The sequence below is a fragment of the Colius striatus genome, chromosome 8 (genome assembly GCF_028858725.1).
Source record: "Colius striatus isolate bColStr4 chromosome 8, bColStr4.1.hap1, whole genome shotgun sequence".
NCBI lineage: Eukaryota > Metazoa > Chordata > Aves > Coliiformes > Coliidae > Colius > Colius striatus.
The window spans coordinates 22,380,011-22,406,090 of record NC_084766.1 but is presented as its reverse complement, the minus strand read 5'-3'; the positions used below and the strand labels follow the sequence as shown (position 1 = coordinate 22,406,090).

Here is a 26,080-nt window from a genome sequence, read left to right as displayed (position 1 = left end):
AGGCCTCCCAGGTTCTAAATCTCCACTTTCCCTGAGACACTCTGTATTGACTTCACAATATATAAGTTTCACAAGCACGTTACAATGATTTTTTTTTTCTCCTTAGGAAGCATGCCTACAAATGGAAATGAGAGCCTTTTCATTACTACCAGCCGTCCCACACCTCACCCCACTGCTCACAGAACCTAGTGGCCACCAGATCTCCATCGAGCACAAAGGGCCACTTACAAGGGCGCCGGGTGCTTCTCCTTGTCATTGCCACCAAACCCACAGAAACGGATTCCCTTCCGCCGCGCAAGACACCCTGCTGCCGAGCCGGCGTATAGGCGCCTGGCAAGGTCCTCTCTTCCCTCTGGCTTTTTCTCCTCGTCCTGGGGAGGCTGCCCGGCCGCCCAAGCAGGAGGCAGGGGCTGCCTGCACCTGTTCCGCAGGACAGGGAATGACGGAGCAGCGCCAGGGGCTGCTCCTCCCCCGAACGGATCCTCACGCCCTGCGTGAGCTGAGCGGAGCGGACGCTTGTGCGGAGGGACGGCCGGCGGCGGGAGTGGGGCGGCGCCGCTCCCCTTACTCGCCGCCGACGGCAAGGGCAGAGGCAGAGGGCCCTTCTCATTCTCCCACCCCTTCTGGGCCTCAGGGGACCGGGGCCGTTGCGGGCGTGGGGCAGCGAATAGGCACAACATAGGACGCAGAACCCTGTCGGGTGCTGACCTTTCCCCCACGTATCCCCGTACGCTACCGCAGCTGTTCGGCGGCCACCACCTTCCCCTACCTGCCCTATGTGACGGCAGAGAAGAGAGGCATAGGGAGAGGAAAGGGCGGAGGGACGCGTCCCGCCGGACCTTTAAAGTCCCGGCGGCGGCAGGACTACACTTCCCAGCGCACCGCAGGGCCGCCGCTCCCCGCGCAGCGTAGTCCTGTTGTGGCCGGGTACTTGGTGAGGCGAGTCGGGGCTGCGCTCGGCGCTGACATCACATAGGCGTTGCCGTCGGCCCTCTCCCTGGCATGCGCGGCGCGGCCCGCGGAGCTTCTATGTGCAGCTCCGGCCTGTCTCAGCAACCGGTCCTCCGCTTCGTCCCCGCCTGTTGAAGGAGGAGCTGCCCTGGCTGCCTCGAGTGAGGAAGTTTTCGCTGCTTTTCCGTTGGCTTTCCTTTCTCCACCGCCACACGCGTGACGCGTGGCTTCGTCGGCGCTGGGGCCGCCTTTGTCAGGCTCCAGGCCCTCGGCTAGGCCCGCTCCTCCTCCCGGGAGCCATGTCCGAGCAGACGGGCTTGGCCGTGCCGCAGACCATGGACAGGTACGGGGAGGCCACAGCGCTGGGGCTTGCCGGCAGGGAACCTTCCGAGAAGGCCCGTGAGTCTCCAGCTTATCCCCAGCCACCGGAGTGTTTCAGGCCGGCGGGGAGAGCTGGAGTGGGCCGCTCCGTCCGAGGCGCGGTGGCGGCGGGGAAGGACTTGGGCCCGTGACGTGGGTCCTGTTTCAGTTTTTAGCTTCTGGAAACTTTGGTGGTCCCGGCCAAGATGTGCAAGCTCTTGTGTTAAATCAGTGCAAGGTATCGCAGGCACCGGCGTGGTACCTGTGGCGGTGTCGGGTGCTTTGGAAGGATCGTCCTGGCAGTGTTTAGGCTGGAGGAGGTGTGTCCGGGCTGGACCGGGTTCTGGAGATATCAGCGGAGGTCTGCAGAAGGCTGTCCGGTTTCTCTGGGCCTAGGAGGTAGTGTAGGTATGGAAACATAGACATGCACTTATATTAAGGTACAGAAAGTAATCAGAACTTAACTAATTGGCCTTATGTGTTTTGTTGCTGGATCTCTGAAGATCATATGTTTTTTTGGAGTGTTGTTAAAAAGTACAACATAAAAAGTACTTTAACTGAACTGTAGGGAAGGAAAGATGTGTACTATTTTTATTACACTTGGGAATTTTTATGCTTTTATTTGGATACATAACACTTTCACCTCATTCCAATGAGGGGTTATGATTCCTTATATGTAACTTAAGTCATCCAGGAAGCGCTTAAGACTTGCCACTATAAACAATAAAGGCCCATTGATAACATGTTATCCCAGGAGTTGTGGTGGCCTGGTATTTCAGAACATGCGTCCCAGAAGGAATCAGGCTTCTATTGATGAACTTGTCAAGCTTTTATTGTAAGGAAGCAAAAAACCCCTGGTGTTTTTCTCCTTTCCAGGTCACTTCTAAGGAAAGAGGATTTAGCAAAATACAAGCTGTTTTCAGGCAAGTAATAGAGATATAAACTATGTGAGGCAGGGACAGTACTTGTGCAGCCTGGAAGGTGGAAATGAAAGTTTCAGTTTGGTATAGAAAGAGAATAAAAGTGAGTTGGGCAGGGAGGGAAAGTTGTTTGTGTTTTATAGAAATTGAAGAAGTGAGAGATGACTTGGGTTATAATTTAGAACTGTGCCTTTCTAGGAGGTAAGCAGCTAGGAGTAAGGGTGTTTCCAAGGAGTGACAAGAAGGAGGTAAATTTTCAGAAATACTATCAGGAAGGTATTCAGTTTGATCTCTTCCTGTGAATGTAGGGAATAAAAGGGAAGAGTTGATGAAGACAAAGAATTGGAAGGAGTGTGTTAAAACTGTTGTTGGGGGTAGGGGGAAAGGAGAGATCAGGAAGAGTCTGAAGAACCAACTCACCTGAAACAACCAAAAAATCTCATCTTCATCCTGGAGTCTGTAGTCAAGCAATGTATAATATTTTATGTTTTTGAGCTCTAGGACACCATGGTATTCTGAGGGGATTCCCTACTGTCTGTGCCTGTTTCATCATACCATGAAGTCCTAGTTCGCCCTTTTGGGAAATGGCTGTAAGGTGGTGTTTATAATCTGTCTTGATGAGCAACTGTTAAACAGTCAATGTGGCCAAACCAGTTTACTGTTCTTCAATTAATGTAATGTGTAATGGATATGTGGGATTGGATGTATATTTAATATTCTTATATTCCTTCATCTTTGTGAAATTGAAACTTGTGTCTCTGGCCCTTCCAAAATAATTTTTCCAGTAAACTTGGAGTAACAACAGTTGGTATCACCTAAGAGAATTGAAATGTTATTTGGACTTCTGTAATAACAAGGACAGTGGGGAAGAATCTTTAAGTATCTAGGCAGTGTAAAAGGAGGTATGAAGAGAGATTGCAACTTTCATATCAGAAGTCATTGGGCTATAGGAAACTTTAGAAACAGTAGCGTGAGAAGTGGTGAGTGAGGTGGTAAGAAGAAGCCAAATATTTAGGATGGGAATTTAATTCAGAGGGTAGTAAAATACTCAACAAAGGGATTTTGGAATAACCAAGACTTCAAAGTGCAGTCAATGTAAATAATTTTGTGGTTACATACTGGGTTAGTGGAGCAGGATTACACTGGAAGAAACCATCTGGTTTATTCATCTGGTATTTCTGAAGCTCATACATAACTGTTTTCATGTAGTATGTAATGATGATCAAGATAAACCTTCAATATTTTACCTTAGGAAGTGGATGTAACCCATGGATGAATCATCTGTAGGGATTCTGAGGGACTGAAATGCCTCTTCTGTCCTCTGTCTTTATCACTAATGACAGTGTTCCTGGGTAAGAGGAAAAAACAGGCAAAAGCTTAACTATTAATGCATTTTACACAATGTGCATGCTTTTAAATAAAATTTGAATCTCTTGGTGAAGGATACAGAAAATAGCTTTTTAGAGAATAAGACTTAAGTTTTATTCTAATAGATAAAGAGGAAAAAAAGGAGGTTTGAAGTGTTTTTTTCCTATACCTTGATGGTCACACTGAGAATGGTGATGTACTGTTGTATCAGGAGTTGTATTGCCGCAGATCTGAATGTAGACACTGCTCCATATACAATGGTCAGAGCTCTTTTGGCAAGTTCTTTAATTATGCATTTGAGAGAGAGAACAGTTGGCTTCTTTTGACTCTTAGATGGTGCATCGGTATGACTTACAGGTCTTATTCCTTAATACTGCAATTTGAATTTCTCCAGCATAAGGAGTGTCTCTGTCAAGACATCTAATGTTATTGCCTGGGATTCGTCTTTCTTTTATGTATCTTGTGCTCCATCCTCCTTTATATTCCTGCATGATTTCAGTCTGGAAGCAACCCATGCATTTCTAACAAAGAAGGTAAATAGCTGATCAGGTGTAAAGAGTTTGTTACTTGCAGTTTCTAGCTAAGGATTTTATACTTGGCTGAAGGATTTGTTACAGCATTAAGGGCAAGAAGCATGAAAAGCAGGCATGCCCATGAAGTGCTACTACCTTCTGGAGGCTCTCATCTGCAGCATTTAGAAACTGCTCCAGATGACTTATCAAGATTCTTTCTGGTCTCAAAATTGGAATTTGCATCTTTCTTGTATATTATTTCTTCTGGCTCATTTAAATAACAGGTCTAGATAATAGGATTAATATTGTCCTTTTCTGCATGTGTAATTCTTTGCAGTATGGTCAAGGCCCATATTCCTGGAGTAGTATGTGTGCTTGAAGACAGTGATTAATGGTCTGTCTAAATGATGAGGTTTTATTATTTTTAATCCCTTTATTAATGTTGTTTTAATGTATAAATTACAGAATGATAAGCATTTCCATTTAAAAATTGAAATTATGTGGCAGTGGTGTTTTACGTGCTGTTACTGTAAAAACATATTTCACCATTTAAATAAATACACTTGCCAGATTACATGCAAATGTTTTTGAAACTGTAGCTATTGCTTTATTGAGTGCACAGGGACACTTTACCTGAAAGTCAATCCTAATACATTTGTCAAATTGGAACAGGCAGAGGCCATTTGATCTGCTCTACGTACATTTAATATAAAAGCATTTAGTAAGGAAATGCCAAGAAATACACTAATTCTGAATGGTACTGGGAAGTTGAACATATACAGTGACATTCTTGTGCCAAGCACGTCAAGATCATGAACTGAGTCAGTCCTCCTTGTGTTTTCAAATATAATTTTGAAAATGCACAAAAAGCTTTAAGTCTTTTGTGGGCCTTTTGGTTTTTTCATGCTTTCTGTTTTATTAGCTCCTGGAAATTTTCTATTTCAGCACTGTTTGACAAGTTCTTCCAATTGAACACTTGTCTTCAAGACCCGCCTGGACATGTTCCTATGTGACCTGATCTAGATCAACCAGCTTCTGCAGGGGGGTTGGACTAGATGATCTCTAAAGGTCCCTTCCAACCCTATCATTCTATGATTCTATGAATTGTTTAATCTAGCTGCCTTCTGTAGCACTTGTCCTAATGGGTACTCTGGCTTCTTAATTTTTTTTTAAAGTGTTTTATTCTTCTGCGTAACTTTAAAGATGTTGAACTTTCCAAGAGATTTTGGTTCTCTTATTTAATTAAAAATGTAATCCTTTAAATACAATATTATACATAAATACAATAATATTTTTCCTGTGTGATTGCTTTTCAAATACAATTGATTTCTATTTATAGCTATGTTTTTAATCAGAACTAATGTGTAAATTGTGTAAATTCAGTTTAATATATCTACAGCTTGACAATTTGATATTTTATAGCTTTTTATAATGTTATTGCCAGGACATCAGTTGGCTGTCATTGTGTACTAAGCCTTCTTACAGAGCACTTGACTTGGTCTTGCCAGAGTTGCTGTTAGAATACATATGAGAAAACCAAACTAGTAACTATTTTTTTTAATATGCAGTGTTCTTACTGTGTTGGTTGAGCAGTTGTTTTCTGAAGTGTCAAGATTTGAAAAATAGTATTAAACGTACTTGCTATAACAAAGTCAGTGGCAAGCCCATGCTGATAGAAAATTGAGTGAATGGAAATATTTGAGTGATAAGGAAAAAAAAATCTTCAATATGATCTTTTTTCTTTTTTTTTTTTTTAGAAAATGTTACTTTTATGACAAATATATCATCTTTGCTTTATCTGTTTATGAAGACAATATAGTCAGTCTTCTGTCTTCAAGAAACCAGGTGCTTAGCCACATACCATCAGCTTTTTCCTAGCTATGTCATTCCCTACATTTACCTTGATATGAACTGTAATGCTGAAATGTATTCATATTTTCAAGCTTTAGTCTCTTGACTTCATTTGGGTTACATGTGGATCACTCTTGCAATTGGTTATACCAAGGCTTCAGAATGCTGAGTTTTGTTTTACATGGTTTTTAAAGCATGTTTTGTGGTAGTGATGTGTCATACTCTGTATACTATATAAAGACAACTCCTGCTTGCTTCTTCCCATATATTTACCAGCTGGTTAGAACGTGGTCACTTTTGACTATAATATCTGAATACTGAGAAAACAGAATGTGATAAATAACCTGTTGAAGACTTGTGCAGGTACATGCTGAAGAATCAATGTAGTGGGTTTTTTTAGTATTATTTGACTGTTGAAATAGCACACTTTATTTTCTGAGTGGATAGGCCTTGGTTCAACTGTGGTTGATATGCAGTGCTCTTTGATAGAAACTAGAGCAAGATCATATGACTGTTTTGTACTCTACCCTTGCCATTCCTTATTTAAAGAAGGCAACTAGAGTTGAAATTGCAGGTAGATTTTAAAAGCAATTAAAATGTCACATTCATAATTGTAGTTGGCTTAAGAAATTACTTACAGCACCAAGAGAGAAACATTGTTGCAAAATTTTCTTTTTGCCAGAGCACTGATCTGTCAGAAAAATACTAGCAATGAGGTTCCAATGTTTCCAGATGGCAAATTCATAGCTTTTCTATTTCAGTTTTCTGAACTGTCATTTGATTCCATGGTAAATTATCTTTTTAAAGACAAAAGGATATGCAAGGATTTTGTACATCATTCCAGTTAGCATGTGTGGTGTTGTTTGTGTTGGTGTGAAACTTTTTCTTCCCTCTTTGGAAGTGTGGGCGTTAATAGGTTTATTTGCACAATTAACTGTTGATAGTTTAATAACTGATGATGCAGGTTTGGATTAAGACTTTAATGCTACAAGCTAGGCAACATAATTAGTGCAATGTGGTCCTTGATTAAAGACTTTTATTCAGAACTCCGTAAACTTGTACTGGTTGTTTTCCTCTGTGAATAATCTCACTGACTAAATCATGAGTAAGTCTTTGTAAGAGTAGAGTTCAACCAGTTAAAATACTCAGTTATAAGCAACAGAAAACCCTTCCCAGGATTCATGTAGTATTGTTATTTCTCACAAACTACCACCTCTGCAGTTATTCAGCCCATTTGTTCTACTTGCATTAAGCATACCTCTCTTCATTACCTTACCTGAAGGAATAATTTTCTTTCTGTGCAACAGAGATCAACTCTATTTTTTTTTTTTTTTTTGAAAGAGGAATTTTCCTGGCTTCTGGTCAAAGTCCAGCAGCAAATGGAAGTACCTGCTTTTCCGTTCCTTTGCTGTGTGTTCTGCATGCTTAGAAAGAGGAGAGTGTGGAACAGATGGTGCTGGTTAATCTCTACCAGAAAGGAAACAAAATTTTTCTTCCCTGTGCTTCACCCCAACTGATTGGAAGCTGTGGTTGATACAGGAAGGAAAAAATGAAATTTTAGGGTGGGTTTGAAGAAGGAAAGTTTGAAACAGTAAAAACTTTCTTGTAGCTTGACTTTTTCCTTATTGCTTCATGCCAAAGGTTCTACATAGATTTTCTTCTGATGTCTTATCAGTGAAGGTGATTAGTAAAGACTTACTGCAGACTTGTAAAATGCCTTTTGCCCATCTGTAGTATGAAAGTGTCAGAATGTTATTTATAAACTATTTTAGCCTTTTGACTGTCATCTTATATGCATTATATTTCTATCTTTGACCACTGCTTTGGTATGCTTGGGAGCAAACATACAGGTTTTAATTGCAGACTATTTAAGTGTGAGGAGACTCCTGAGAGACTACAGCCTTGGTACTAAAAATCTTGGTATTTTATGTGTTTTCAAGGTATTCAAATAACATTTTCAGATGTTTTATGTACTTCTTCTTAAAAAGCTATTAAAAAATCTGTTTATTGATACCTTCCACGTAAAAATGCTCACATCTCTGTAACAGCGCTTAATTCTGATTGTTTCCCTTGGCATAGTGCCTTACAGTGCTCGCTGAAGTTAAAACTTTTAACAATTAATGCAAATGTATTTAATAAATATGTGTATAATAATTTACAGAGGAAGATCAACTAAGAGGTTCAGATATTAATTTAGGAACTTCTTTTAGAGTAGTACTTCAACAGCTGACATTACCTTTTTAGGACTTGCTTGCTTGGTGTTTTTGACAACTTGCTTATGGTCTTACTGTACTGCAGAGTGAGTAGGAAGTTATTTGTGTGAAAATCATAAGGGCTTTTTGGTGCATCTTATTTTCTTCCTCTCAGCAAGAGAATGAGTTGAGTACTACCTTGTTATAGAATGTAATACTTCTCTTTCTCAAAAAGAGTGCATGACTTGCTCATTTTTTACTGGCACTTGTGGTTTATCACAAGTAGCAAATCCATCTTCAGTGCAGAAGAATGAGAAGACCCAATCTGAAGTGGTTAAAGTCTTGAAAGCAAAATGCTTATGTATCATGTTTCTAAATGGAACTGTTAGTAACAGTCAAGGGTCTCGAGCGCATGACCTAGTAGGAAAAGCTACAGGGAACTGGGCCTGCTTATCCTGAAGGAGAGATGGCTTGGGAAGACCTAATAACCTTCTAATACCTACTGAGGAGCTGGCTCAGAAGATGGCCTGGTTCTTTTTGGATATTCCTGCCAGGATGGTGAGAAATAACAACTGTAAATGCTAACAGAGAAGGTTTCAGCATGTGGAGATGGGAAGTGATGCAGTTGGACTTTGGAACAAGTTGCCTAGGCCAGCTGTGGATCTCTGTCCGTGGGATTTGTCAAGACCCAGCTGGAGAAAGCTCTAAGAATCTAGTTTGAATTCCCTGTATTGCTTCTGCCTTGGCCAGGAGGTCTGACCAAAGAATTCCATGACACCAGGTACACATAACTCCAAATTAACCAGGGAAACATTAGGCTCTATTTGCACTACATGACATGAGCGTGCTGTGATGGTGGTGCCCAGTACAGGAGAGATGCAGGCCACTACAACCTTTTGGCAACTGCCCTTGGCCTTTTTTACCATCTGCTCTGAAATCTATAGCTAAAAGCTAAGACTTCTTGTCTAGACGAACTGAGAGCTTATTTTTCCATTGTCTGAAGAATTTTTTTCTCTCCTGTTATTTTGATGCTAATATGAGTGCTTTTTGTCAATGACTTTCTACCGTTCCATGAAAGTGCTTAGGCTACCGACTTTTGCGTCAGTGATTCTGAGGAAGGATATAAACATCTTGCCTAACACAAATATATGGTAAGAAAAATTCCAATAAAAGTCTCTACTTTTAGATGCAGGTATAAAAAAAAATCTTTGTACTGAATTGTTAAATCTGAACATTAGTTGTTTATTTGTTTAGAATTTTAAATCTTAAGTATGTTAACTGATTAAGACAAAAATTAAACTGGCCTACTGTATAACAGTTTCCCTATAATAAGTAAATACCAATTGATTCCAGTCATGGAATCCTGGTATATTCTTATGTTTGTTTCCTGTGAGAGTTGTTTCCAAATACAATACGTGAATACATGTAGTTATGGGTTTCTAGGCTTTTAGGTGAATGACTGCTGATGAGCATTATGAAATGTTCAGTGTTCTCAGTTTATGTATCTCTACCTTCTTCAAGGTGTATGTATTCAAACAAGCTGTTAACACTGTGTGAAGGCAGTGAATAATAGAGTTGTTTTGGACAAGAGGCGCTGGCATTCATTGACTTTTTTTTTTTTTTTAAAGCTATTTTAATATTGTAGTTCTTTCTTCACAGTCTTTATAGAAAAAAAAGTTTACTCCCTCTATTTTAAAAGCTGTAATGTTGCCTTTACTTAAATATTTATCTCATTTATTTCTCCTGTTATATATGCCTCCTCCTGGAATCTGAATACTTTTGTTTAGAAGCAGATATTTTATATTGGACTAAAATGTGCCAACGTAAGTTAGCCTTCTGTGAAGGATATAATTACAGAAGGCCATGTGCTGAGTGCTTGTGACTGTTCTGCCGGTGAGTCATGCAGTCAGTTCTACAGTGCCGAGGAGGGTTGCTGAATGTTATTATCAGACACCTTGGGAGTTTTGTTCACATTTATTCAGTGTAAAGACATTTCCATATTTTCAGTGTCTGCAACATTTGAGTGGTTGTTTGTTTTCCTTGAGGTATTAATTTCCCAAGAATATATATTCCTGGCATTAATTTTCATTAATTCATTTTTAGGTCTCAAATTGTTTAATGTATATTACGAGGATACAAGATGACTGACTTCAGTAGAGCTTTTTGGTGTGCTCTCTTACGCTGAAAATTATCCAATAAAAATAGAAGTTACAAACTGAGAATAACTTCAGTAATACTGTCTGTTATAGAAACTCTTGAGTTCAAAGCAATTTGTTTGCTTGGAGTCTTCCTGCCAATTTTTGCAGCTTTATGATTATAGTTCCAATTTTTCTTGTCTTTTCTTTGGAAGAACATAACAGAAAAATTGCCTACCCTGAGTGGTCAGTTCAACCATGAGATGCTGTAAGCACATATCACCCAAAAATTGAAATTTTATTTCAATTACCTTGCCTAAGATAGGCATGTAAAGGGAAGAACCCTAATTTTGATTTCTTAAGACATAAGGTCTATGTTAATAGGTTTACTTTTGTAACTAACGCTGTGTTTAATGATTAATTTGTATTTTTATATGACCTCTGTGATACTGGAAAATAGCTGCAGGAGATTGAGCCCACATAATGCAGACTCGAACGTAACTTCACATTTTTTGTCTTTACTCTTTTGCTTGTCACAGCAACAGTTTAATGTCAAGATGGTTACAGTTTTAAACATGGCAGAGTTGGTCTATTCTGTGTCACTCCCAATACTTGTAGCATCTGTTGTCTACTCTGTACACATTCCACAAATACCAGTATTGGTATTTTTCTGATGCAAGTCTCTGCCCCTTTCCCCTGGTGCAAAGTAATGTTCCTTAATTATAGTTAAATAGAAACTGCATACTTTTATCATGTTTTTGAGACTGGAAATTGTATTTATCATTCCAGTTTAAACCAGCAGAATAAACACATTTTTATACCAATCTTTGAAAACACAGATATGGTTAATGCTTTATTGGAAGCTGGTAAGGACATGTTAACCTTCTGTTATGGAAAAGTAAATTTTCCAGGAGATAAGAACAACTAATTGTTGTTATCCCTTGTCTCAGGACTTAAAGTAATAAAGGCTAAAGTTAAATTCCTTTAAGCCAACCAAATACCTGCTGTAATTTATATCATGGCTAATAGAGGAAAAATGGATCTAGTTTTTCCTCAAGTGGCATAAATAATTACAGAATTCTGACAAAGCAGTGAAGCAGTTGTTCAGTGATTCCTTACCTTGGTCCAAAGGCAACATTTTCAAGCAAGCAGTATGCTGTAAGCAGAATTGTTTGCAGTGCTAATATTTTTAAATTCTTCAATAATGTTCAATAAGTTGTTTTCTGGGAACCTTGGCTGGGGAGTCTTTTGTGTATGTAATTAAGCTATAGCAGTATTTTAAAGTGCTGTAGCGTACTTTGAGTCTCCTTTTTCCAAGAAATAACCTCCTGTGTTCTAGAGCTGCAGATCAATTTTCTGCTGCCTGCATTGATATTTTTCATACAAATCTTCCCTCTATCCTCTATTTAACTGTGGTCATTTAGTGTTACTAAATTGGAGTGCCGATGAGTCATTTTCTGTGCGCTGGTCTCGATTAAATGTTTATTGTGGGGTTTGTGTTTTTTTTTTTTTTTTTTCCCCACCAACATTTTGTATGCCTTTGTTTAATTTGTCACTGTCTAACTGGAGAGAGTATTGACTGAGCTACTGAAAACAATTATGCAAGTGCTTTTTTTTTTTTTTTTCTTCTCAAAAATGAGTGGAATTCAGTCTGTGATGACTGTGGTCAAGGGCATAGTTGATAGTTTCTCTGAGAGGCCTCAAATGATTGAAGTTAGACAGATACAGTTACTTGTTTGTTATACTTTTATTGTCTGAAAAGCAAATCGGATATATTGGAAACCATGGAGACAGTCAAAACCCGAAGTCTAGCACATGGTGAAATGTGTAATATCCCTTGGGAGGGAGAACTGCTGTAAGAATTTAATACAGTAGTTTGCGGATGAATTACAGCAAGAATTGCTTTTAGAACTCTGAGGTCTGAGCTCTCTTCTTTGCTAAATCTGGTAGCACTGCTAGAACTAAGACTTCTTTTTTAGCCTCGAATAATAATCCATCCTCCTCTAAACCTTATTTGTACATAAATCAGATAATTCAGCTTGTTAGTAGTTTGGTGTCCAACCTTCCTAGTAGGTCATATTATCTGTTAGAGAAGGCTATGTGTGGTGATCTTGCTATCTAGACTTCTTGTAGTTCCTTGAACATGCTAACAGATTTTCTTTCTTCAACCAGTGTCAATAATTATGGATGAATTCTATCTGGCCAAGCCTCTTTACTGCTTCAGTTATGCCTTGACATTCTGCTACTCTGCAATTAGACATTGAGAGAAACTAAGACTTACAGGACTTTCCTCTGGTTTTCATTTTCCTCCTCAGGAGGAGCTTTCAGGAGGAGCTTTCAGACGAAATGCTATACAATTTTGTGAATAGTGCAGGTGATCAATACATAATTAAGGTGTTTAAAAGAACATTCAAGGAAGTCACTTCAGTCTCTAAAGCATAATTTACTAGTTGCTTAAGATCTTTTACTTAATTTGGGATTATTGATGGCTTTGTCAAACAAACCTTTTCCCTATATAGTATGCCATCTGCATTGTAAAAAAATCCCTTAAACGTTTAAGGTGTGAAAGTAATGCTATTAGAATTCTTGAGTGTTTGGTACGTATGCATATACTTGATTACTTATTCAGGTTTTCTTTTCAAGTCATGTTGTTAAGGCCTGTTTCAGTTTTGGAAGTTGTTTTCCATGTGTGAATGGTTGGTTTGTTGGTTTGGTTTTGTTGTTCATTTTTCTTTTTCCACTTAGTTTCAGTCACTTTTTCTTCCTGAACATGCTGGTAAGAAACTGATTACTACTCCCTCACAGGCACTCAGGAGTTCACACTGTTAGAGTTGTATGCTAAACTGCTAATATATAGTAACAGTTTAATTAGCAAAATGTGTTATGTTTTAGCAGTAAGTAATAGTAGTTTTACTTGATTTGTCCTTTGCACATTTTTGGGAGGGTCTTGTCCTCAAAGAACAGCCAAGTTCTTTGTGTAGTCAGAGGCTTACAAGGAGGTTGTTGAGCCTTGGTGACTTCTCAGACTTTCCTTTTGAAAAACCAAGAGTATGGTAAAAATAAGAAACGCTTTTAAGAGAAATGAATTTTGAAGTCTTTGCAAAAGGGATATGTGCCTGAATAACTTGTTGCAAAAGTTTAATTTATCCAGAATAAAATGTAAATTGTTTTTGTGAACACTCTAAATTGTCTTTGACAAACTAGAGAGTAAAACCTAGTGAGATAGAATAAGAAATCTCCCACAGATTTAGCAAAGTTAGGTAGAAGTAAAGGCCTTTTAAAAGCCGTAAAAGAGGTCATAAAAGAATCTTATTCCTGTTGGTTCCTTCAGACTTGGGAAAAGGGAATGCTTAGCAGTAGCATTTGCAATTTGTTGTTTCTCTTGATTGAGAGAATAGTTTGCTGTGTTCCCCTAGTTAAGTTCTAGTCAGCTCCAAAGCAGCTCACCTGTGTTGCTCACTACTAGGGAACTCCCTTGGTTTTTTTTCCAACATCCTAGTCTTCCCACTTAAACATGAACTTACAGTATTTGGAATGTAGTTGGTGGGTTTAGGGGAAGCTTATAATTGTTCTTCATCAAAGATATTTTAACTGTCAGTATAGACTATGCATTTTGTTACAGAAGCTCATGAAAAATTTCCTTTTCCAAGCAGCAGATTTGTGGGTCATCCTTTGGAACAGTGCCTTCTTGTGGCCAGTTATTGGAGTATTTCTTCCAAGATCTGTCTACACTCCTCACTGCTTTGGCTCTCTTATCTATCATTGCTATCCAGTTGTGTTTTAGTCTTTTGACTTTTTTTGGATGTTAAATTTCATTGCAGTAAGCCCCTCGGTCACTTACTAAGCAGAAAAAAGATGTGTTACTCAGGTAGCAAGATAGCAAATTCCTGTTGCTTTAAGGGAAGACTGTGTTTTATGACATGGGAGAAATGCAAAACCATTTTTCTTAAAGAGACTTATATATTTCCTCTGTTTACATATCCTTCATAAAATACCTTCTAACTCATGGCTCTAGAGCATGTCATGCATGTTCAGATTTCCATTTTCCATAGTAAGGGTTAGGTTTATACATGTGGCACAGAACCTATGGGGAAAAAAAAATCCAAGACTTTTTGAAATCTGTCTTGCAGTCCTGAATATTTGAAACCAACCTGTAATGCAGCTGTGGGTCTCAGTCTTACAATCCATTGCCCATGAAGTGCTGTGGACACAAGGGTATCTGCTAGGCTTATGAGGCCTTAAAGATTTCTACAAACTTTTTACTAGTGTGTATATATAATTAACCTACTGCTTGTAAAGTGCTTTTTTGTATTGCTTTACAGAGTCATGCCTGTGTAAAAACAAAACTGTGTCATGGTGAATTCAGCTTGCACAGACTGAGGCAGATTTGATTTAAATAACATGATTTAGATCCTGTTCTCCCTCACATCTAAGACTGCTTTGGGGAAAAAATAACCTTTAGAAGGAGTATAGCTCAATAAAAAGGAAAACAGTCTGCTTCTAGGTATGTCTGTTGGTACTGGAGGATCTTACTTGTGTGTTGGAGCTGGAACTACAACTGAGTTCAGGAGAGAGTGGCTTCCTTGCTGATTGGAAATTTATGGTATGGAAAAACTGATTTTAGGTAGGCCTTGGCTTTCTAGATTAGGCATCTAACATTTGGAGTATAGGATCTCTGGTCTTAAATACAACTTTCTGTCTGTCAGCTTTACTCTTAACGTACGCAGTGTCCTGAGAAGAGTTTGTCTTTGGTAGTGAAAAAAATAGATGCAATAAATGAGTTATTCTTGGACTCAGAATAGAATTGTTGAGACCGGAGAGCTTGAACTGCTGCGGAGATGAACATAAAAGACATTTGCAACCCTATATTCAAAGCTGAAATAATGATATTTGTCTGGGTTGTTTTTTTAATGTATGTTTTGCTTTGATTTTTAAGCCAAGGAAGTGTGGAAAAACACATTAGTGTTATTGATTTGGCTCTGCAGAAAGTCATCAAGGAAAGGGTTTGAGTTTCTATCAGAAACAATGCTTTGTTCCACCTTGTCAGACTTTTCTATTTCAGGTTATCTGAGTAGCAACCTGATGCAGTGGTAAGAATCAAGGTCATATTTTATTCAGTACAAGAAAATGGAAAATCTGGCAAGAGCCAAGATACCTGTTTTGAAATGCTTTTATTTAGCCCTTTCTGCTACAGCTGCTGTCAATGGGAAGAGAGAACTGATGACAGAGTACAAGGAATTTACTGTTCATTATTCATGACCTGCTAAAGGTTCGAGTAGGTGAAGGATTTTGTTAGTCACTTCATGGGTCCTTCGGGTGTGCAGATGTGATTGCCTGGCAAGAAACTGGATGAAGTAATTAAAAGATGCAATTAAAAGAAAATATTTTTCTTGACTTCTTAACCTTAACAGAAAACTTAAATGGAATTTAATCTTAGGAGTATTCATGGACAAATTCACTAGTTGAAATAACAGTGTAGCAAGATTACATTCAAGCTTACATGATTTGAATAAAGTTTAGACTTCTGTGTTGTGGTTGCATCTGACCTTATTGGCACCTACAGCCATGACTAGCTCTGTTGTGAAGCCTTTAGAAATAAAAATTGAAGTTAAAAATTTAGAGCATTTTTAGACCTAAATAGGATGTGGAATGAATGAGTGAATGTTTATCTTTGATGCAGAAAAAAACCTGTCAAAAAAGGAACAATTATCAGCTGTGTTGTATTGTTTGTTGTTAAAGTAAATATGGGTTTTCTTAGAAAATAACGAAACATTGCAAGAATTTGCATTGCTTAAGAACTCCTTGATATCAAGTACAAATGTCTGACATGCTTCTTAATACTTTCAAATTTTTGTGATGGTCTTGGCATTTTCTTAATCACTTGTGGCTTGATGGTCATTCTTTTTTCTGCATAGAAAGGCTAGTGTGTCCTTTCATCTTAGGAGTGCTATAGGTACAGATCAGGACCATGAAGGTGAAAAGAGAAGGATGGTGTTACAGGAATGCATAACACAACAATTCCGATGTAACAGATGTTATGGGAAAGGGCAGAAAGAAGCCAAGTCTGTCAAGAATTTGCTTTTACCTTCCCATTAAGATGAATGGAAGAAATAGCAGTTCTGATTGCAGATGTCAGTCTTCCAACTGAACATTTGTCTTGAATGCAGACTGACACAGTTCTAGTTTTAGAGCACCAGTGTTACAAATTTACATCTCCACCTATTTTAATGTGTTTAATGTGTACTTACAACTGGACATGCAGACATCACGGTTATGTTTCTTTTGCCTATTGTTCAATATTAAATTGCTTTTCCTGCAGTTTTTCCTGGAATCTGCATTTCAAATTGTGTTCCTTTTACAAGTGTGCCAGTAATAAGGTGCTACAGGCTACACACTCACAACTTAATTTCAACATACTTCTACCAGTATGAATCAGAAAAAGGTTCAGTGCTTTAAAAAAATCTCTTGCAAATATTTTATAGGTACAGTTATTCCTATAAACAAAACATAGTTACTCTACTGTAGAGAACTATTTTCAGTTTACAAATAGAACACTACCTAAAATAGTGAGGCATTAAAAGGAAGCTGTTAGACAATATCTTTCATTACTTCAAGTTTCAGCTTGACAAAATTTGAGTTTCCCACTGTAGATCTTCCCCTCCTTTTTCCCCAGAGGATATAAAACCAAAACCCTCAACCCGTTTAGAAATTACATGCTAGGGAGAAAATAATGACCTTGTAAAGTAATTACTCTAGTTTTGTTGCGTTGAAAGTGGCCCTTGAAAGATTGGCCCTTGCTGTGCATATAATTCCTTCCCTTCTAAATTTGTTTTCTTTTGAGTACAGAAGAAGAGCCTTCAGTATGTGTATGTTCAAGTACAAATTTGTAAAGTAAGTTCTCTGACAACTATTTAACACCAATTTCTGTACAAGAGAATATGACAATTGGGCAAAATGACTAAGAGTTGGAGGATGCTTATAAAGTGGAATTTCTCCTCCCAGATACTAACAAAGGTTAGACATGGGATGCACAAAGGGCAGACGGACAAAAAGTATGAGGCAGAGAAGAAGTAAAGGTGAGGAGTAGATGAGAAGCTGAAAGAAGGAAAAAGAGTTTAAAAGGCTAGGGAGGTTTATTACTGGCAACAAATGCTAGGGGAGGGAGAGGAGTGTCATGAACCACTGTAACATCGCTACATAGAAACTACAATCACAATTCTTGTGTCTTAACATTATTTTGTTTACATCTCAGCTTCTCTGTTCCTGTTAGTGGTTACACATACCAAGTTTTTCACTATTTCATCTTAACAATGTTACTCAACAGGAACAGGCTGCCCAGGGAGGGTGTGGAGTCTCCTTCCCTGGAGGTCTTCAAAACCCGCCTGGATGTGTTCCTCTGTGACACGATCTAGGTGGACCTGCTTCTGCAAGGGGGTTGGACTGGGTGATCTTTAAAGGTCCCTTCTGACCCCGACCATTCTGTGATTTAGAATGGAACTTTACATAGTGTATAGTGTCTAATTAGATTGTGTCACGATGGTTGAATTATAGGGATGCTGTTCCCTTTTTATATAAAGGTTTATGATTGCAATGGCTTCTGTATAATATTTATGTAAAAAATATATTGAACCACTTTATATATTTGTAGGAAGACACTTATTTTGTTAGATTCCAGTTTATATAATAAACTTAAGTATCTTCAGTATGGGAATTACCAAATTATTTACAGTAAACTAAATTCTTTGGTCCATGTATCTGATATTTTCCTAGTTTAGATCCTTATTTTACATTATCGTGAAAAGTGTTGAAGAGTTTGGCCTAATCGTCTGGGTACCACTAGGATGTGTGCTCCCTTCGTTCACGTCAGGCCACATAGTCTGTCAGTCTTGTGTTTTCTTCTTATAGACTTAAGGTTTGAATTTTATATATTCAGATTAACTCCCCGGTACAGAAATTTCTTCCTCTAGTGATACAGTAGTATTCCTAAAGTACTTTGTAACTTAATTTATATTATGCAAAATTGATTTATTGGGATGAAGTACTTTTTCTTTACAAAGAGAGGATATGAATTTGCAGTTTGTTTTATGATACACTTGTATAATTTGTGTTGTTTAAGTGGGTTGGAGTTAGTTTCCTAAGTAACAGACTACTGTACTGATCTTACATTTTTAATGTTAAAAACTTACCAAAATGTCTGCTGTAGGAGGATATATTGTAATATTTGAAGTATATGGATTTTTCATATGATGAATTATTCAGAAGTTGAACTACAGTCTCATTGCATATTAAAAACCAATAAACAAAATATAAATACATAAAACATAATACATAAATTAGTAATTCAGAATGTATTAAGCACAGTTGTTTAGCTCTGATACCAGAATAATACCAGAACAAGACTGTGGTATAAAATACTTAGATTTCTGGTGAGGAAGCGTGGAATAACAAGCAACATCTCCTTTAGGTGCATGTTTTCTAAAACTATAGGCTTTCATGTGTGTAAGTTCATTTTAAGCATGTAGAAGTAGCAAAAGAATGTTTTTTCCTTTCTGTAATTACAGAAGCTGCTGGGTTTGTTTTGCTACCGATGAGGATGATCGGACAGCGGAGTGGGTGAGACCTTGCAGGTGCAGAGGCTCCACCAAATGGGTTCATCAGACTTGTCTGCAGCGCTGGGTGGATGAAAAGCAAAGAGGAAACAGTACTGCTAGAGTTGCTTGTCCTCAATGCAATGCAGAATATTTAATAGTATTTCCAAAGCTAGGTAAGATACGTGTTATTGAAATTTTATGCATAATATAATGGATGGTTTCTTTGTATTGTTCCTCCTTTTTTTTTTCTTTTTTTTTTTTTCTTTTTTGTGCTCAGAGTATCAGTTTTGCTGGAAACTTGTCTATTCTTTTTTCCAGACAGAAAGAAATAACTTTATATTGTGCTTGTGTCCTATTTGGTGGCTTAGTTAAATATATTCTGAAAATTTTGGATGGGTTTCACTTGGGTATATTACTAAGTCGTAGAAGTGATTGATCTATAATTAATTGTTAATGTGATTATTTTGTTCTTGTCAAGCAGAAGGTGACCTCTTTCAGCAATTGCCAGATATTAGCACATAAACATATCCCTTTTTTATTGTGGCTTGCAGAGAAACTGATAAAGGAAATTCAGAGGAAAGAACCTTACTGAGCAACCTGTTGCACTACCAGAAAAACCACATTTTTACTTCTGTTTGGGAGGGAGAATATCTGTGGTTGTTGTGCACTGCTCTGTCTTTTTGTCAAGGTGTAAGAAAAGTGTTGAAGATCTTCCAGAGTCTACTTACTGGAGTAACAGAGTGGGACACTGCACAATATGCTGCACATATTTTAATTAGCAGTGGATGCTGTTATTCTAGCCTTCATGTGCCCATATGTTCTATGGAGTGTATTAAGTAGGGCAAGAAAATGAAATGTTGCCATGGAAACTTAAATTCGTTTAAAACTGCTTGTTAAAGAAATGCTGATGCAGCATGTGCATACACACATTTAGATGATTTTAAGGAAGATTTTTATTTTTTTTTAAGTTATCTTCTTTCTGTAATGAAACAGCCAAAAAGAACTTGCACTGTCAGATCTTTGGGAAAGGATCTCTTTTCTGTTAGTATTAGGCGTGACAAAAATAAGATGTGAAGGAGATTTTGTATGGGTGACAACGTTTGTTTCCATGATACAACACAGAGTAATGGGAAAAAAAGGTATTAAGATATTGGATTAAGGTATTGTTGATACTCAAGAAAATATAATCAGCATGATTATGTTATTCATGTATCAACCACAGTTCAGCTTTGCTATAAGATATTGAAGAATCATAGAATGGTAGGGTTGGAAGGGACCTTTAGAGATCATCTATTCCAACCCCCCTGCAGAAGCAGATCCGCCTAGATCAGGTTGCATAGGAATGTGTCCAGGCGGGTCTTGAAGACCTCCAAGGAAGGAGACTCCACAACCTCCCTGGGCAGCCTGTGCCAGGGCTCCCTCACCTGAACAGTAAAATAGTTTTTTCTTATATTTAAATGGAACTTTTTGTGCTCCAGCTTCATCCCGTTACCCCTTGTCCTGTTGCCAGAGACAATAGAAAAAAGGGATGCCTCAACCTCCTGACATCCACCCTTTAGATACTTGTAAATATTAATGAGATCTCCCCTCAGTCTCCTCTTCTCCAGACTGAACAGCCCCAGTTCCCACAGCCTTTCCTTGTATGAAAGATGTTCCAGTTCCCTGATCATCTTGGTGGCCCTGCGCTGGGCTCTCTCCAGGAATTCTCTGTCCCTCTTGAGCTGAGGAGCCCAGAAGTGGACACAGGACTCCAAATGAGGCCTCACCAGGACAGAGTAGAAGGGGAGAATCTTAATCTCCATCATAAAGAAGGCATTTAGCATTGGCTTTGGGGAAAAAAAAATGATTTGATGCCTGGACATTTACAATGTATCACAAAATGTGCAGCCATTTAAAATTCTTACTTTTATCTTGAATGGTGAAATTGTAATGTGAATTGCATTTGTGTTTTATTTGGGCAATAGGAAAAAGGAAAAGCAACTACAGTTTGGAGAAGATACATACACTTAAGCAACAACAGGCATTTTCATTCGTTCCTGCAATTTGTGGCATGCTTTACTTTAAAGCTAAGACTGAAGAATCATATGATTCTAAGATTCTATGAAATGCTAACATTTCTAGTTTCTGAAGTTCTTGCACTAGATTGTTCAGCTCTTCCATGCAGTCACGGAAGAATCTTTTGATGTGCTTTTCCTCTCAGTACCATTTTTTTCCCCATTTTTAAAGATTGGAAAAGCATAAAAATTCAGACTTGTGTAAAAGTACACAGGACATCAGTAGTGGAGCGGAGAAATGAATTTGGGTCTGTCAAATAACAATCATGAGCTTGAAGTGCCTTAGACAAGTGAGATAGTCTTACCCTTTTGTAGCTATTTCTGGTAACTCAAAGCTGTTTTCTGACAACTCAACTGTAAGTCAGTCAAGGTCATAGCAGGCAGAGTTAGGACAGTAGGATGTTTTCAAGCAGCCTTGCCAATAGCCCTGTCTCTGCTGCAGCAGGTATCTTTTGAAGATGTTACTAGTTATATCATTCAAGAAACTTAAAATTACTTGAGCAAGGAAGAAGTAACAACTGAAGTTTCCTAGAGGTGTCATAGTTCAGAAACTTACTTACATTATGACTTCTCTAATGTACTGCTGGAAACTTCTTTCTATAACCAAATTTCTGTGAAAGTGTGCTTCTTAACACAACCTCTTTAATTTATGATTTTACTTTTGAAATTATACCAACTCTATAAGTAACAGTGGATGTCTTTTCCTGTGCTTGCCAATTCAAAACAACCCGTCAAGGGACAAATCTTCTTACAATTATAATTGCATTTCAAATTTGATGGTGTGTATCAGGTTTCAAGATTGGTACTAACTATGTTCTTACTGGCCAGTTTCCTCTTTTCTTAGAACTTGTTTTATTAAATAAGAAAATACTACTGTCACTTTGAAAGTAACCAAAGTACCTTTTAGATCGTTATTTCCATTTAATAAATAGAAGGCAGCGTTTGGCAGAAAAAGATCTGTTAAGGCATGATAGTTTTCACAGAAAGAAAAATATTTTTGCATCTTGTATTCAATTTCTTCAATTTCTGTGAATCTCCTTCTTACCATCTTAAAAGCCAGTTACATTTGTCCTCCTTTGTCACTACTTCCTTCCTAAAGGGCTAAAAAAATTAAATTGGACAGGTTTTTCTAGTTACTTCTCAAGATTCTTTACCCAATTCTTGCCTCTTTTAATGATTAGTATCAGTAGGTGCAGTTTGTTAGTACCTCCAGCATTAGAGTTCTGCTCTTGCCATTATCACCTTGCCAAGATGTACATGGCAAGCTTCCGTGCTTTGTGTAGCACTTGGGGGATTGCCAGATATGGTGAAGTCTTTGAGTGTCTTCATCTTCTTCACACAAATATAAGCTTTCAAAATGGTACAAGTAAACAACTCTTTCAGTGGCTGTGGGAAACAGTCAAAATGTATAAATAACTGTGCATTTAGTACTTGCAGTTATGACCTTGTTGCTACTTTCAGCACATTCATGGACATCCCATCACTTTAAGCTTGTCCTGGAAAGTTCAACATAACTGGTAATACGGTTAAACTGCTTGTTCCAGTTCTTTGTGTTTTGAGTATTCCTTCTTCAGAAACCCTTTAATTTTGATACCTAATCAATAAAAGGATGCTCAACTGGAGAATAAACTAACTGTATAGTTACACTTTGTTAATTGCTTACAGACTAATTTACATCAGTTGGTGTAGCTGAAGCAGGTGCTGGTGAGGTGTTTACTGTATTACAAGCTACATAGGAAGATGCTTCCTGCCCTTAATACTAGAGCTTACTACCAAAACAAAAGAGTTAGTGCTATAGTAGAAGATGCACACAAAGATAACCAATTTGATACATGAGTATCAAATGAGTACATGAGTAGAACCTTAAGAACTTGAGCCTCTAGCTGAGCTACAGAGGAGAGTACATTAATCAATATTCTGCCCAAGTTACTTAGAACTGCCTGCTAGTCTGATATGTAACTCAGCAGTATTTACAATGACTTCTGTCAGACTGCATATAAGCTAAATGTGTTTAAATTCCAACTTTTCAGTATGATACTTGCACACATACATATGTTGCAAAAAACCAAAAGTTGCAACCCTTCTACAAGGTCTCTGGATGCTATAGCTGTACAAACAGTATGTAAAATCTTACCCTGTTCTTTTTTTAAAACAAAACAAAGGGAGGAAAAAAGAAGATGCCACAAAACTGATAGATGACAATGAATGAGTTCAATTAGGTGTTCCTCTTGCTTTTTTCACTGGCTGATTTGAGCTGAGTAAAACTAGTGGTTTTGACAGCATTCAAGGCAGAGCTGTTGCCTTGAAAGAGAAGAACCAACCAAGTCAAAAAACAGGAGTCACAATTCTGTCAGTGTGGCTGACAGAAATAAAACTTCTGCAAACTTTTTTAATGTGAATTTCAGATCTTGATTATATGTTTAAATGCACAGCTTTTCATTGATTTGGTGTAAATATGATAGTTCAGAGATAATCTTTTTGAGAACAGGATACTAAATTACTATCACTCAAAAAAAAAGTGTAGAACTTTTAGGAGTATTCAAGCTAAGAATTGAACTGCAAGTGATTTTTGTGTATTTGGAGAATGTCAAATACCATACCTTTACCTTTAGAAAGGGGAATACATAAATCATCCTTGACACCAAGGAATTCTGTGCAATTCTGTGCAAGGTCAGAACAAGTTTTGATTAATTAGAGGTCAGGAGGAAAATGACATACAATTCAAGATCAGTGTACAAAACAGAGCATGTCAACTGGCTTGGGAGTTCATCTGGTAGAAGTTCTGTACATCTAGTGTATCAGGACTTCAGTGAGTCATTTAACACCATTGTTCAAGAGATTGCTCCTTTCCTATATACTCAGACCTCCCCCTAATTTTTTTTTTTTTTTTTTAAGAATTAAGTAGTAGTAAAAGAATTTGAAGCTGCAGTGGATAAACTGTGGTGACAAACCTGGAGAAATAGTTACCCGAAGAATGCCTACAGGCTGGTTTTCACTGATCTCGGTAGGAAAAAGTAGGAGGGAACTAACAAGAATGATTCATGCACATGAGCTGGAGTAGGACAGTCTGTATCTGGAATTTGATAACAAATATAAAAGTGATGTGGAATCTCATCACGGTGAAGATGTTTTTCACTTGCATACATGCATTTCAGACTTAAAGTTCTGGCTTTTGCTTTGCTGGTGTTCCTGCAGTCTCTCAAAGGGAAGAGATGCAATTATGCCTTTGTTTACTTCACCAAAGTTGGTCAGGGTAACATCATGTGCTCTGTGTAAGTCTTGGAAGTGCAGTTGTCCATAGATAGAACAGTGAAACTCTATTAATGCATTGTTGTCAAAGGCACTAGATAAACTGAGTAAAAGGGGTTTCCCTCCAACGTTTGAGAAGTGGTCCTCTTAAAAATATTAAATGCAGCCTCTTCCAGCAGAATCTTTCATATTGACTGTGCTACTTTTTACTGTAGAGCAGAGTAGTTTAGTGTCAGAATTCTCAGGTGAAACTGCCAAAGACAAGCACATGAAGTACATGACAACTAGTGTTTCTTCCTTTTGAAAACGAAAATATCTAACAAATAAAGAAGCCACTGAGCCTAAAATGGTTTCTACAACAGAACAATTCAACACAGACAAAGGAAGCTAGTCAACTTGAGTGGGTAAATTAGTGCTCTAACCAGTGTATTTTTCTCTCAGAAGGATGTTGAGGTGAATGAAATGGCAGGTAGAAGTAAGTCTACCTGCTTAGCCTAGTGAGGTTTTTTATTATTTGTTCTCATTTAAATAGCACACGTGGGGTGTCAGACTTGTATTTTGCTAAATTCATTCTTTCCTATCAGTTATAGATGCTAAGAGCTTTCTTCAGTATGCTTTTATATATGTATATACGTTGAAACCTTACTTTTCCTTTATCATAGGTCCAGTTGTTTACGTTTTGGATCTTGCAGATCGACTGATCTCAAAGGCATGTCCATTTGCTGCAGCTGGAATAATGGTGGGCTCTATATACTGGACAGCTGTTACATATGGAGCTGTGACAGTGATGCAGGTACACACATATTCCTTCTTACCAGCTTTGAAAGCAAGTCTTCGAAGGGAATTTAATTTAGTCTTCTAAAGTCAATTAATTAAGCCTCTTCTTTACTTGACTTAAAACATTTCTTTAGCTGCTTTCAGTGTAATTAACAAGGGAATTCCAGATGGGTTGATAGAATCTTAACTGATGCATGCTTGTTCAAACGTGGTCCAGTCTGTAACTAACGAAATGCTCTACTACTCTAGCTAGTTGCCCTTTCTATGGCAGACTGGTGAACCCACTTCTGTTTTTACAGAAAACATGCCATTACCACCTAATTGCGAATAATGGATAGTCTAATTCTTTAGAAGACATGAGACTACTCTTTCCCCCGTAGAAAAAAATTTGCTAGTAACACTCAAAGGGTTGGCACATGGTGAATTTCTCAGTCCTACTTTTTATTGTATAAATGAAAACACATACCCTGAATGGTGCAATTTATTCTTTAAAAAACCTCAAATGCAAACTCATAGTATGTTCTTTTAATTACTTCAGACTGTATGGTTAGTTGAAAAAACGGTGATTTTTTTTTTTCCCCCCCACTTCTCTTCTCGTGAACTTGTTGTTTAAATATAAAAGCAATGTTGACAGGTGGTACAAGGCGAAAGCTTTCATAGACTGTACAACTAGAAGGACCTTTTTTATCATTTTTGTTGATTCCTATATCAAACCCAAACCTGAAAGCATAGAAGTGTTTCTGATGCCAGTTCAGTTGGAGGTAGAATTAACAAATCTCTATGCTAATATTCCTCTACACAGTTCTAATTTTAAATACACAGCCTAGTCTTTATTCACATTGTCATAGGGTACTGCCCTGCAGTTCTATGAGTCACTCCATCTCAAGATCGTGTGCTGCTTTGGTTCGGTTTGTACATGACTTCATAGCAGAAATGTGTGTAACAACCACTTGAAGTGGAGCCCCAATGAGTTGATTCAGCCTCCTTGGTACCACTGTGGCCAGGGTCAAGCAGCTGTGTAGGTGATGTAGGATGACTGTCAATGCCTCCTCTACTCCAGGGGCTGAGTCTTGACATTACAGAATGGTGCACTGGAGAATTTCCTCATCTGATATTTTGT

The 26,080-nt window shown here is 38.0% G+C and overlaps 2 protein-coding genes across 8 annotated transcripts in view; one reads left to right on the top strand and one right to left on the bottom strand.

The window, feature by feature from the left end:
- Positions 1–1,152, bottom strand: part of CPEB3 (cytoplasmic polyadenylation element binding protein 3) — an 89,028-nt gene extending 87,876 nt beyond the window's left edge. For 4 of the 6 annotated variants that reach the window (XM_062000928.1, XM_062000933.1, XM_062000932.1 and 1 more), the window contains exon 1: positions 229–435. In XM_062000928.1, the coding sequence (XP_061856912.1) occupies positions 229–256 (28 nt within the window). In that variant the 5' untranslated portion in view covers positions 257–435. Of the gene's footprint in view, positions 1–228; positions 436–769 lie in introns of those variants that run through there. The other 2 variants (XM_062000929.1, XM_062000931.1) reach the window with 2 other exon arrangements.
- MARCHF5 (membrane associated ring-CH-type finger 5) overlaps positions 813–26,080 on the top strand; it is a 31,576-nt gene continuing 6,308 nt past the window's right edge. Inside the window, exons 1-3 of one of the 2 annotated variants that reach the window (XM_062000937.1) lie at positions 813–1,294; positions 18,851–19,053; positions 24,876–24,976. In XM_062000937.1, coding sequence (XP_061856921.1) covers positions 1,251–1,294; positions 18,851–19,053; positions 24,876–24,976 — 348 coding nt within the window. In that variant the 5' untranslated portion in view covers positions 813–1,250. Of the gene's footprint in view, positions 1,295–18,850; positions 19,054–24,845; positions 24,977–26,080 lie in introns of both variants that reach the window. The other variant, XM_062000936.1, reaches the window with a different exon arrangement.